We start from the raw sequence: 15,251 nt of genomic DNA on the forward strand, positions 1-15,251 counted from the left end.
ATGCCACTATAATGCCACCGCCATGACACTATAATGCCACCGCTATCCACCATAATGTCACCGCTATGCCACTATAATGCCACCGCCATGACACTATAATGCCACCGCTATCCACTATAATGCCACCGCTATGACACTATAATGCCATTGCTATGCCACTATAATGCCACCGCTATGCCACTATAATGCCACCGCTATGGCACTATAATGCCTCCGCTATGACACTATAATGCCTCCGCTATGACACTATAATGCCACCGCTATCCACTATAATGCCACTGTTATCCACTATAATGCCACCGCTATGACACTATAATGCCACCACTATGACACTATAATGCCACCGCTTTGCCACCGCTATGCCACTATAATGCCACCGCTATGCCACCATAATGTCACCGCTATGCCACTATAATGCCACCGCCATGACACTATAATGCCACCGCTATCCACTATAATGCCACCGCTATGACACTATAATGCCATTGCTATGCCACTATAATGCCACCGCTATGCCACTATAATGCCACCGCTATGGCACTATAATGCCTCCGCTATGACACTATAATGCCTCCGCTATGACACTATAATGCCACCGCTATCCACTATAATGCCACTGTTATCCACTGTAATGCCACCGCTATGACACTATAATGCCACCGCTATGACACTATAATGCCACCGCTATCCACTATAATGCCACAACTATGCCACTATAATACCACCGCTATGCCACCATAATGCCACTGCTATCCACTATAATGCCGCCGCTATGCCACTATAATGCCACCGCTATGACACTATAATGCCACTGCTATCCACTATAATGCCACTGCTATCCACTATAATTCCACTGCTATGACACTATAATGCCACCGCTATGCCACTATAATGCCACTGCTATGCCACCATAATGCCACCACTATAGCACTATAATGCCACTGCTATCCTCTATAATGCCACCGATATGCCACCTTATGACCCCATATGCCACCATATGCCTCTATAATGCCACTGCTATGCCACTGTAATGCCATTGCTATGCCACTATAATGCCACCGCTATGCCACTATAATGCCACTGCTATGCCACTATGCCACCGCCATGACCACTGACTGTGCCGAGTTAGGAGGAAGCAGGGGAGAGTGTTTAAATAGCCTTTAGATCTAGCGCAATTTAACTTGTATCTTCTTGGGGACATTGAAAGATTGACATTTCATTAATGTACTGTGATGACAGTTGCCTTCAGTTTGAATATGCTGCTCGTTTAGATTGTGACACCTGTCATGTCTCTGTGGCAATTATCAATGATGCCTGCTTCATGGTTTAGCAAACCAAATGCAAGATGCAAGATGGTCTCTTTTACAGACCCTGCTCTCAGCCTGTGGCTATTTGGGTATTACTGGCTGACTGTTTATCACACGTTTGCTGGGATCCGTGTTTGAACCCTGACCTCTGACCTCTGTGTGTGTGTTGTACAGGAGAAGGCTGACCTGGGGGAGCTGAACTTCTCTCTGTGTTACCTGCCCACGGCAGGTCGGCTCACCGCCACTGTCATCAAGGCCACCAACCTCAAAGCCATGGACCTCACCGGCTTCTCAGGTGACTTACCTACTGACCACAGCACACTGACCGCAGCACACTGACCGCAGCACACTGACCACAGCACACTGACAACAGCACACTGACAACAGCACACTGACAGCAGCACACTGACAGCAGCACACTGACAGCAGCACACTGACAGCAGCACACTGACAGCAGCACACTGACAACAGCACACTGACCGCAGCACACTGACCGCAGCACACTGACCGCAGCACACTGACCGCAGCACACTGACCGCAGCACACTGACCACAGCACACTGACCGCAGCACACTGACAACAGCACACTGACAGCAGCACACTGACAGCAGCACACTGACAGCAGCACACTGACAGCAGCACACTGACAACAGCACACTGACAACAGCACACTGACCGCAGCACACTGACAGCGGCACACTGACAGCAGCACACTGACAACAGCACACTGACCGCAGCACACTGACAACAGCACACTGACCGCAGCACACTGACAGCGGCACACTGACAGCAGCACACTGACAGCAGCACACTGACAGCAGCACACTGACCGCAGCACACTGACCGCAGCACACTGCCAACAGCACACTGACAACAGCACACTGCCCGCAGCACACTGACAACAGCACACTGACAACAGCACACTGCCCGCAGCACACTGACAACAGCACACTGACAACAGCACACTGACAACAGCACACTGCCCGCAGCACACTGACAACAGCACACTGACAACAGCACACTGACAACAGCACACTGCCTGCAGCACACTGACAACAGCACACTGACAACAGCACACTGACAACAGCACACTGACAACAGCACACTGCCCGCAGCACACTGACAACAGCACACTGACAACAGCACACTGCCCGCAGCACACTGACAACAGCACACTGACAACAGCACACTGACAACAGCACACTGCCCGCAGCACACTGACAACAGCACACTGACAACAGCACACTGACAACAGCACACTGACTGCAGCACACTGACAACAGCACACTGATAACAGCACACTGACAACAGCACACTGACAACAGCACACTGACCGCAGCACACTGACAACAGCACACTGACAACAGCACACTGCCCGCAGCACACTGACAGCAGCACACTGATAACAGCACACTGACCGCAGCACACTGACAACAGCACACTGACAACAGCACACTGACAACAGCACACTGACCGCAGCACACTGACAACAGCACACTGACAACAGCACACTGACAACAGCACACTGACCGCAGCACACTGACAACAGCACACTGTCCGCAGCACACTGACAACAGCACACTGACAACAGCACACTGACAACAGCGCACTGACAACAGCACACTGACCGCAGCACACTGACAACAGCACACTGACCGCAGCACACTGACAACAGCACACTGTCCGCAGCACACTGACAACAGCACACTGACAACAGCACACTGACAACAGCGCACTGACAACAGCACACTGACAACAGCACACTGCCCGCAGCACACTGACAACAGCACACTGACAACAGCACACTGACCGCAGCACACTGACAACAGCACACTGATAACAGCACACTGACAACAGCACACTGCCCGCAGCACACTGACCGCAGCACACTGACAACAGCACACTGTCCACAGCACACTGACAACAGCACACTGACCGCAGCACACTGACAACAGCACACTGATCACAGCACACTGACAACAGCACACTGCCCGCAGCACACTGACAACAGCACACTGATCACAGCACACTGCCCGCAGCACACTGATCACAGCACTGGGGGTCGTCTCTTCTGTTAGAAACAGCCTGACAAGACTCACATCACACATTTTGTATTTCAACTATTATTCGATTGCAATTAGGCCTGCATAAACAGATGGAGCAAACACATCAATTGACTGAATTCATGAATATTTGAATATTGATATGTTACATTCTGTAAATATTGCCCAAATAAATACTGTTCAACTGTTCCAAACACAATGAAGTGCCAAAAATCTGTTTTGTGGCAATGTTGGAAACACAAGCAAATAGCAAAAATCATAAACGTTGGAGTGCTAAAAACCGCAGCCAACAAACAACCAAATGCTCTAAACACAACCATGTCCTTGTCTGACGGATGGCTGGGACTTAGGTAGCCGATGATGATTTCATTCATGAACGCCTAACTAAAGTAATTGAGTTATTAATCCTGCCTGTGAGGATGTGATGATCCTGCATTACCATGGTAACAGTTACTATACTGACGAAATGACACGCTAAATTATGAGGCCATACCGTTATTATTGCTTTTATGATTAGGAGATTATTAGAATGCCTAACAAAGCGTAAAAAAATCCACCATAAGATCAAATGGTAACTCTCAGTGTTCTGTAAATTTTACAACGGACTAGAGCGGCAGTTTGTATTCTGTGGTAATTGACGTGAATCCCCCTGTTTTACTTTGGACTTAATCCCCCTCGTACAAGGGGCCTAGATTTGTATGTCTTATATGTGTTAAAGACAGATGCCTGGACGTGGGAGTATAATGTGTTAATAGCCTGCTCAAGGTTTGTCTCTTATCTTTGTCCCTCTCTTTCTCTTCCTCTATTTCTTTCTCTCTCTCTTTTTCTCTCTCTCCCTCCCTCTTTCTCCTTCTCTCAGACCCGTACGTGAAGGCTTCTCTGATATGTGATGGCCGCAGGCTAAAGAAGAGGAAGACATCCATTAAGAAGAATACATTGAACCCCACGTACAACGAGGCTCTAGTCTTTGACATCCCTCATGAGGACATCGACAGGGTGTCCATCATCATCGCTGTCATGGACTATGACTGGTAAGAAGAGACCTGGGCTGTTATTACTTTATTACTGGACAATGGGAGTTTTATAAGTTTGTGTGGGATGTGGATGTAATTGATACCATTATAATACTGACTATGTATTTGGATGGTTGCTGTTGTTAATTGTTAGATAAGAGTATGTCTGTTAATTGTTAGATAAGGGTATGTCTGTTGTTAATTGTTAGATAAAGGCGTGTCTGTTGTTAATTGTTAGATAAGGGTATGTCTGTTATTAATTGTTAGATAAGGGTATGTCTGTTGTTAATTATTAGATAAGGGTATGTCTGTTGTTAATTATTAGATAAGGGTATGTCTGTTGTTAATTGTTAGATAAGGGCATGTCTGTTGTTAATTGTTAGATACGTGTATGTCTGTTGTTAATTGTTAGATACGTGTATGTCTGTTGTTAATTATTAGATAAGGGTATGTCTGTTGTTATTTGTTAGATAAGGGTATGTCTGTTGTTAATTGTTAGATACGTGTATGTCTGTTGTTAATTATTAGATAAGGGTATGTCTGTTGTTAATTGTTAGATAAGGGCATGTCTGTTGTTAATTGTTAGATAAGGGTATGTCTGTTGTTAATAGTTAGATAAGGGTGTGTCTGTTGTTAATTGTTAGATAAGGGTATGTCTGTTGTTATTTGTTAGATAAGGGTATGTCTGTTGTTAATTATTAGATAAGGGTATGTCTGTTGTTATTTGTTAGATAAGGGTATGTCTGTTGTTAATTGTTAGATACGGGTATGTCTGTTGTTAATTGTTAGATAAGGGTATGTCTGTTGTTAATTGTTAGATAAGGGTATGTCTGTTGTTATTTGTTAGATAAGGGTATGTCTGTTGTTAATTGTTAGATACGTGTATGTCTGTTGTTAATTATTAGATAAGGGTATGTATGTTGTTAATTGTTAGATAAGGGTATGTCTGTTGTTAATAGTTAGATAAGGGTGTGTCTGTTGTTAATTGTTAGATAAGGGCATGTCTGTTGTTATTTGTTAGATAAGGGTATGTCTGTTGTTAATTGTTAGATACGGGTATGTCTGTTGTTAATTGTTAGATATGGGTATGTCTGTTGTTAATTGTTAGATAAGGGCATGTCTGTTGTTAATTGTTAGATAAGTGTGTGTCTGTTGTTAATTGTTAGATACGGGTATGTCTGTTGTTAATTGTTAGATAAGGGCATGTCTGTTGTTAATTGTTAGATAAGGGCATGTCTGTTGTTAATTGTTAGATAAGTGTGTGTCTGTTGTTAATTGTTAGATAAGGGCATGTCTGTTGTTAATTGTTAGATAAGGGTATGTCTGTTGTTAATTGTTAGATAAGGGTATGTCTGTTGTTAATTGTTAGATAAGGGTATGTCTGTTGTTATTTGTTAGATAAGGGTATGTCTGTTGTTAATTGTTAGATAAGGGTGTGTCTGTTGTTAATTGTTAGATAAGGGTATGTCTGTTGTTAATTGTTAGATAAGGGCGTGTCTGTTGTTAATTGTTAGATAAGGGCATGTCTGTTGTTGGTAGTTGTTATTTTTATGGTGTGTCGCAAGGTTATTATAGTAAACTGAAACTAAAACAAAAACTAATTATGACTAATCATCACTCAAAACCATTTAGTAAATTTAATTATAATAATTAACAAACCCATTTGAAAAATTAAAACTGTACTGCCTCCAAAACGAAATAAAATAAAAACCATCATGAATTATGTTTTTGGGGGGCAAAAATCAAACAGGGTTTTCAAGCTAAACTAATGATTGGTTGACAATAGAGCCTCCCACAATGCAGGTGATGACTGCAGGATGAAGTTGGTGAAGAGCAACTGCAGTCAGTTTACTGCAGTCAAAACTTCATGACCTTTGATCATATGATTTTTGTAAGTTCATGTAATTGACATGTAGGCTCCAGTCTGACAATTTTTATCACCAGAATGCAACACTTTAAAAGGCGGTGACCAACGATGGAGCTTCAACGCTCCTGGTTGTTGCGGAAATTGACCCACCACTACTGTTTACTTTGTGCATCTACGTCATCTCCCTGAGTGTACCTTTAAACCTAACCTAACCTATGACCTGACCCATCACCTTATGCATTACTGCCCCACAGTGGCAAGAAGTGACATTCCAGAAAACACAAGAACTAAATGCATATTTTTATAAAAAGTAAACTAAATAAAAAACAAGGTAAAGTAGATCTGAAAACTAACTGAAACAAAACTGAATTTTGAATAAAAATCTTAAAACTAATAGGAATATAAACAATAATAACTTTGTAGTTAGCACTCTGTTACGTTGATAGACATTGTTATTGGGTTGGTGTGTAGTTAGCACTGTGTGGGTCTATTACGTTGATAGATGTTGGTGTGTAGTAGGATGAGTTATTCTGTTACCTTAAAATAACTGTCCAGTGTTAAATATGACCTATTATTACTTACAATATGAGTGAAATAGTTTTCCTTCCAATTGAAAAAAAAAAAATGTATGTTAAGAACCTTTTCTGTGTTGGAATAGTGTGGGCGTACCCCAACAGAATGATGTGGGCGTACCCCAACAGAATGATGTGGGCGTACCCCAACAGAATGATGTGGGCGTACCCCAACAGAATGATGTGGTCGTACCCCAACAGAATGATGTGGGCGTACCCCAACAGAATGATGTGGGCGTACCCCAACAGAATGATGTGGGCGTACCCCAACAGAATGGTGTGGGCGTACCCCAACAGAATGATGTGGGCGTACCCCAACAGAATGATGTGGGCGTACCCCAACAGAATGATATGGGCGTACCCCAACAGAATGATGTGGGCGTACCCCAACAGAATGATGTGGGCGTACCCCAACAGAATGGTGTGGGCGTACCCCAACAGAATGGTGTGGGCGTACCCCAACAGAATTATGTGGGCGTACCCCAACAGAATGATGTGGGCGTATACCGGTCGTTAAAAATATCCTCCTCTAGACCGCTGATTGCCCAGCTCATCCTCCTCAGGAGTATGAGGAAGTAGCAAGCATTTTGAAACGATCTGTATGAGATACAAGTTTGAGGTGTTTTTTCTCCAATTCATGCTTTGGCCACTAATACGAGTACAGGATGAATAAACACAATTATTTGGGTATGAGTTAGCAGAATATGAACTTTGAAAAGTGTGATTTTCACTGCACAGTTACTTTAATAGACGTTGTTGTGTACTAGCATGGGTCAGTCTAAAACATTGATAGACGTTATTTGTTTGGTGTGTAGTTAGTACTATGTGGGTTTGTACAGTTGATAGACGTTGTTATTTGGTTGATGAGTAGTTAGCACTATGTGGGTTTGTACAATTGATAGACGTTGTTATTTGGTTGATGAGTAGTTAGTACTATGTGGGTTTGTACAGTTGATAGACGTTGTTATTTGGTTGGTGTGGAGCAGTGGTCTGTTGAACACATAGCTGATTGTCCCTGTGAGTCAGACTCCTGGTGGACTCCTCCTGTTTTACATGAGGATGGGGGCCTCATGAATAAACATGGTTTATGCTAATGCTAATGGAAATAGTGTCTGGTGGTGAGACACTGTGTAACCATGCCAGTGTTTCTCTATCTGGCACTCTCTATCACACCCTCCATCATCACACCATCGCCTGGCTGGTGTGTGTTTGTGTTTTCTTTATTATTATTAAACACACGTTGTAGGTTATAGTATCTCTATAGTTGTGTGTGTGTGTGTGTTATCTTTTATGCATTTAAAACCCAGGTTATAGCATCTCTATAGTTCGATGTTTGTGTGTGTGCATGCATGCGTGTGTTTGTGTATGATATGAATGTGCTCTCCATTGGTATTGAAACCTTTGTAATAGTATCTGTATATTGTGCGCTCACTATTGAATATCCAACCTCTGTGGCCGCATTCATTTTCCCAGCACTCAAGGTTGATAAATGAGGCCTACTTTGCCTGTTCGTCACAGTCTCTCTCCCTCTCTGTCTCCGTCTCCCCCCCACCCACTCCCCCCCCCACCCACACACTCTCTCTCTCTCTCTCTCTCTGTTCTACTGCTCTCTCTTTCTCTCTCTCTCTCTCTCTTTCTCTCTCTCTCTCCCTCTCTCTCTCTCTCTCTCTCTCTCTCTCTCTCTCTCTCTCTCTCTCTCTCTCTCTCTCTCTCTCTCTCTCTCTCTCTACCTGGCTGTGTGTTGGTCAGTATTGGTCATAATGAAGTCATAGGAATGTGTCGTGTGGGCAGTGACGCTGAGGGTCCTGGGAGGGAGCACTGGACTGCCATGCTGGCCAACCCCCGCAAGCCCATAGACCACTGGCACCAGCTCGTCGAGGTAATTATGTGCATGATGTGATGTGTGTGTGTGTGTATGTGTACCGTTGAATGTGTGTGTGTGTGTGTGAGTGCGTGACTACAGTGGTTTTTTGTGCAGGCCTGTGCTCTCATTCTATTTTCCTACTTCATGTATGTAATTGTACTTGGCCTTCTTTCCCCCTGTTCTAACTAGTCTTTGTTTTTCTATTCAGTCGTTGCAAGTAACCACACATACATACAGTAGTCTGGGGGACGCATGTATCAAGCGTCTCAGAGTAGGAGTGCTGATCAGTTTTTCCTTTTAGATCACATTGAATAAGATGACACGGACAGGGGGGACCTGATCCTAGATCAGCACTCCTACTCTGAGATGCTTGATACATACTGTACAACAACTGGTCTGTCTATTCATCCACTCACCATATTTTTCATTAGTAATGAAATATCTATTTTAGCATACATTTACCTTTGTTATCTACAGTGTCTGTGTTGGTGATACTAACTCTGCTTTAATATATTTTTCCAGGAAAAACTTGTGGCCTCATTTGTGTCAAAGAGTCCCGCAGCCTCTCCCAAGCCTCACATCGTGGTGGACAGTCCTCACTCTGAGTAGAACTGTGAGTAGAACTCTTGGTTCAATGCTCTCACATGCAGTGCCAGGATCAGTGTTGGAGTCCTTTCCATTTCAATTCAGACAAATTAGTTGTACGATTTAGAAAACATTGTCATTACAAAGGACGGGCAATTTCTGCTTCATGAATTAGATTTAATTGATTTCCTGCATTGCCTTTATTGAAGTGGACCCCAACCCTGACACACAATTTTTCAATATTCCATAGCTTTCTGTGGAGGGACCTATATAACCACAGCTTTGTGACTATAACCTTGGTGAATGTGATCCAGCTGAGACTCAGAGGCTGTTAGGCAAGAGTATCTGTACCATCTAGATGTTATGTACCCCACCCCCTGACTTACTGTACTCTAAGGCTCTGTTCTCTGTTTATGTTTCTTCTCACTCGCACTGTCTCTCCTACTTTATCTCTCTCGCTCTCCTTTTCTCCCCAGGTTATTATCATCTTTCCAGTTCCAGACTTTCCTTTCATTCTGCTTATCTGTGAATAATTCTCTCCATCAAACAAAGAGAGATAAGGAGACACATCGACTGCTACTGCTGTTCTACTGCTATTGCTGAATATTCCAACTCCTGTCCTGTTGCAACGAAGCACAGGAAAACAGAATCTACATTCTATACAAGCAACACTTAGAACGCTCACACACACACACACACACACACACACACACACACACACACACACACACACACACACACACACACACACACACACACACACACACACACACACACACACACACACACACACACACACACACACACACACACACACAGTGCTTCAGGTTAGTGCCAGTAATTCATCCAGGAGGAGTGTGATGATGCACATTTCTCCCTCCAATCAGACCTGGGCCTAAGGTTTCTGCACTGTATGGACTTCAAAAGGCAAACCGTGTCAATGCTTTACTTTAGGCCATTAGTATACAAGTGTAGGAGTTAGGAAACATCCATGTAGTGTTTCAGCAGGACAAACATCAGTTGTGGAGACTCTAGTCTAGTCCATTCTTGAGGCCTGGTTTGGGCCCTCTGGATCTGGGCTTTTCTGGCTTTTAGCTGGAGGAAGCAACGTTTGCCGGTTGTTATTATTGATGTCAGGGGAGGGAGAAATGTGGATGAACCCATCTGCTGAAGCATGTTACGTAACCTTGAAATGTGTCCCTTCAAATCATTCTTTTGTCACCTTCTTCATGGTGCTCATTAATGTGAATTTGCTTTTATTTTTCTATTTGTTTGGTTTTGGGGGTTTGTGTAATAATAATCATCCAGAAAGGAATTTATCCATACCATTTTTTTACGATCCACTAAGGATGTGACCGTGAGTACTTGAAGACCTGAACTATTTGAGCGCCTTGGGATGTTACAGGAAAAGTGTTCCCCTGTTTGGACATACTGGCAGACTTTACCCCAGAGGACTCTACAGGGGAACTGTGATGAGGACGGACCTGCTCGGCTTGGAGTGCACTTACTGGAAATGTATCCTACAGGGAAGGATTTCACCATTATATTGAATTTTTCTATCATTCCAAGATTTTGTTTTTCAGGAAAGACATTATTTAATTTGAAAAGAAAAAAATGTCTGCAGTCCATCATGTCTCCGACTGGACGACAACGTTAGAAGGACACACACATTTGTGTTGCTTTGATTTGTGTGTATTTCTGTGTTTGTGTGTGTGTGTGTTTTGTATTCGTGTGCGTCTGTGTGTGTATGCCTGTGTGTCTGTGTGTGTGTCACTGTGACCTTCTGTGTGACACGTTTCTGTGCTCATGCCGTCCCTATCTTCTACCGGTCCTCGCGGCCCCACACCATTCCTAGCATCCACAGACTGAAACTCCTGTCTTTGAACAAAATGTGTCTTCTGTCCTGTGTGTCTTAGAGGAACCATTTTTGTGTAGGACCCATTGCACTTGGTGGGGAGTGGGATACTTATGATCCCTGATGAACAGTCGGTCTCTCACAGAGATTAGAGTGTATTGTCTGTGTTGTTTCCCAGATCAGCTGTCAGTCACTCAAAAGTGCCCCCCTTGCCTGATTTAAGTAACTGTGTTGGTTGTGTACTTCTTTTAGTAAATGTGTACTGTGTGTCTGAGGGGAAACCAGTTGGCACCGTGATGTTAGATACGTTTTGATTACTTGAGGTAGAATTTTTGGGCTGAGTAATGACTCTTTTATGTCCCCTAGCAGTCCCTCCAAACGGGGAGACAGAGAGGGGGTAGCCATGTCCTTTATCTTTAGTGAAATATGATGACCCCCTGTTGACGCTCTGCACTTCCTCTTTAAGCACCATGTGGCTACTGCCATGAGAGAACCATGTCTACCACCACTTCTGCTACTATAACCTCAACTAACAGCACTACTAATGCTATGGCTGCCATTTCCCCTTAAACGCATTCAGGGGGATCCAGTTACTATTCCAACTTCAGGCCAAGGAAGTGCAGGGATGCTTACTGTATGCTTGGTATGTACACAGATTAAAGCCGTATATCCCATATCATAGCCAGAAGTTTTCCATCTGGAACTGTATGTCAGCTCAGGTTGTTCTGGGAGGTCATTGATCTGCCTGTATAAGTAGATACTATAGTATTGATCCATTGGCCTATCTCCAGGCTCTGTCTCTATCCCTCACAATCCACATGATTCTCTGCCCCATAACACTGTGGTGTTAGCACTCACTCAGCACTGGAGGTTGCTAGTGTGCTCTCAGTATTACCCTCCACCTCTCTCACTCTCTCTCTCTCTCTCTCTTTATATATATATATATATATATATATATATATATATATATATATATATATATATACCTTTCTCTTTCCCCCTTTATCTCTTTCTATACCTGTCTCTCGCTCTCTTTGATTGCTTGTTCTCCCACTCTATTTCTGAAAACTCCCTTTTCCCCACTTCCCTCTCTCACCACACAGCCATTCACCCCCCCTCTCCGCCTCCCTCCATCTTGCCCGCTCTCTCTGTGTCTAGGACTCCTCTGTCTCTCTCAGTGTTAGTGCAGTTCTGAATGTACATGGGGAAACGTGTGTGCATGCTTATATTAACATGAATGATGTCAACTTGATGCAATGAAAATTAAATAAGTGATGCTTTAAGCAAAACCTGACAATGAACCTGATATTAATATTACTAATGACGAAAATGGAGACCTAGCAATCGTTATCTCTGTAATCAAAACAATGATGATAAATAACATTGTTTATCCTGTATATCTTCATTAAATAGTTATTCCTGATTTAATTTTTGAATCTTTTTTAAAAACATAATTTCTTCAGAAGTTTACTTTTTATATGGGTTAAACAGATAAATAGACATTTGAACAGAAGTGAGACATTCAGTCAGGATGCTTGTTTCAGCCAGAGAACTAGGGGGAGGAGGGTGAAGAGGAAGATGATGTAGGTGAACGTGTGGGAGATGTTGTGGCTGAAGCAATGATCATGGAAATAAAGGATATGTATCATCCAGCCTCATTCTGTGTGTGTTTGTTTATTAATCACTGTGTGTGAAGTAGGTGTGTGTGCGTGCAAGCCTTGTGTATTATGTACGTATACAGTAGCCTACACACACACTCGACCTATATATATATATATATATATATATATATATATATATATATATGTATCCATACTGTATTGAATCTTCTCTGAACCTATAGGACCTTCCTCTCTCTCTTTCCTGCCATGCATTATCGTCATGTGTAATTATTTAGTCACTTTGTCATGAATTCTTTATTGTGTCCTCACTAAATCTAAATGCAAAGTGGAGTGCTGCTGCCTGCCCTGAGTGTGTCTTTCTCTGGTCTGCCACCTACTGTTGCTTTGTGAGTCTTTTCTAGTAGTCATATAAATGCCAGGGAAGTCATGCAGTGATTATACCCTTATGAACTGAGCATTACAGTCATGCCCACTATCAGCACACTGAAACTCTGCTACACCAACCGAGGGGGAAGTGTGTGTGCGTGCATGCATGCACGTGTGTGTGTGTGACACAAAGAGAGAGGAGGAGTAGGAAAGGATTAAGAGAGTGAGGGGGAATGACACAGAGAAAGGGGACGGCAGGGAGTGGATGAAGAGATGAATTAAAAAGACAAGGAATGGAAGCGAAAGAGTGTGTGTGAGAGTGAGTGTGTTTGTGTGTGAGGGAGAGGCGGAGGAGAACAGGTCTGTATATAGACACACTTGTCTAGGGGCGAACGGGGCACCTGCAGCACTTTGACAGTGTGAGCAGCATGAGAACAGTTCAGAACAACACACACACATACACGCAGAAGTGCCAGTTAGCACTGCTACAACACCATGAACTGCTGAGGGGGGGGGGGGGGGGGGGGGGGGGCTGGAAGTGGGTGAATGGGCCGGGGGAACTGCTGTCTCCATGGCAACGTTCCCACCGTGCAAAAAAAAAAAATTGTCGGAAAGACATTTCACTCAGTTCAGTGAGCTGAAAGAAGCAGAGAGGGAGGGAGACTGGGGGAGGTGTGTGCAATACAATACATAGAGCTGTTTCTATCACACCAGAGGGATTTATTAGAAAGCTGTCAGCTGTGCGTTATTGCTAATATATTACTCATTACTATATATAATGGTAATGTATTCTGTTATCTCATTAAATATAGATGTCATTGCTGTGGGTGAGCCTTTAATGTTTTTGAATTTAGCAAGGAAAGAAAGCAACGACACCACATAGATAAAGGGAATGTAAACCTCATGTCTATGTGACAAAAATATAAATATTCACTGTGCGGTGTAAGATTCATCATATGCAATATGGCTACACTTTTCAGTCCACTCCCTATACAATTTCACATTTTCAACTTAATGTTATGCCTCCATAAAGGTTCATAAATGTCACCCCAGAATTAGAAATAATGTGTGTGTGTGTGTGTGTTTATTTGTGTTTTGACCTAATACTGTTTTCCAAAATCAGTGTCTGTTATTTGTCGTAACCCAGTTCTGTCTGTATGTCAGGTGTATCAGTGTGTTGGTGGTGATTACCTGTTGAGGACCAGATGGTCCCCTCTCTCCCAGCTGGAGGAGCCGGTCAAAAGAGGGATCGTCTATACTACACACCACCTGGAACAACCAGACAGGACAATCAAAGCACCTGATAGAGAAAAATGATCAAACCTCACAGAAAAGTCCCCTAAAGCAATATGCCATTTCTCATCACCAAGAGGAAGTCAAATTACAACAGTGACTAAATTTGTTTTCTGACCACATCAGGAGTTGTAAGCTTTTCTAATTGCAGGAGAACTGCCAGTTCTGCCAATTGAATTTCAAACGCAGTGACAAACTGCACTTCCCTCAGAGCTACAAAATACATCAAAGTCTCCTAGAAAGGGATGGACACCCGGTCCCTTTTACCGGAATTAATTTGGCCATTGTGCTTAAGTCAGAATGAAAGGCTGTGTGGGTTGAATGAGTTTGGGACCCAATGATAGCCTTGGGCACACTCCTGGCCCTGCACAAACCCTGCTAAGGTCACTGGGAGCCAGCGCCCATGATGTGGCCCTCATTTGCTGTTTGCCCATGGCCTAAATAGAACCGCTGCCTCTTTACAGCGCCTTGCACTGCTTTAAATTAGGTTAAATGGATTCAGAACATTGTTTCTGTGGGATTGAGTTTGATGAGCTCTGATGCCCTTTGCTGTTTGCTGGGCTGTGCTGACTGGCTCACAGTGCCACAGGGGAATAGATTATATTGTTGGACGAGAGAAACACAGCGCCCGCTGCGTTGTGGGTTTCACAGGTTTCGCTCGTGGCACATTGTGTTGATTTGACAACAGGTTAGCTCGCTGAAGGCCGCCCCAGTAATTATGTGCTTATTTCAGCACAGAGGATAGGAGGTGATCGAGACATGTCTTGGTTATAAAAAGGTTACGTTGGCAAGGGGGTTAGGCAGAACCTGTAGGCCCATTTAACAACCTATGTAAACATACAGG

The 15,251-nt window shown here is 43.5% G+C and overlaps 1 protein-coding gene across 4 annotated transcripts in view; it reads left to right on the forward strand.

Moving 5' to 3' along the window:
• LOC129833445 (synaptotagmin-C-like) overlaps positions 1 to 12,784 on the forward strand; it is a 67,419-nt gene extending 54,635 nt beyond the window's left edge. For all 4 annotated transcript variants that reach the window (XM_055898055.1, XM_055898053.1, XM_055898056.1 and 1 more), the window contains 5 exons: positions 1,482 to 1,602; positions 4,230 to 4,401; positions 8,572 to 8,701; positions 9,209 to 9,299; positions 9,748 to 12,784. In XM_055898055.1, the coding sequence (XP_055754030.1) occupies positions 1,482 to 1,602; positions 4,230 to 4,401; positions 8,572 to 8,701; positions 9,209 to 9,295 (510 nt within the window). In that variant the 3' untranslated portion in view covers positions 9,296 to 9,299; positions 9,748 to 12,784. The remainder of the gene's footprint in view (positions 1 to 1,481; positions 1,603 to 4,229; positions 4,402 to 8,571; positions 8,702 to 9,208; positions 9,300 to 9,747) is intronic.
• Positions 12,785 to 15,251: the final 2,467 nt, after the last annotated feature.

Source organism: Salvelinus fontinalis, chromosome 34 (genome assembly GCF_029448725.1).
Source record: "Salvelinus fontinalis isolate EN_2023a chromosome 34, ASM2944872v1, whole genome shotgun sequence".
In the NCBI taxonomy this organism is placed as follows: Eukaryota; Metazoa; Chordata; class Actinopteri; order Salmoniformes; family Salmonidae; genus Salvelinus; species Salvelinus fontinalis.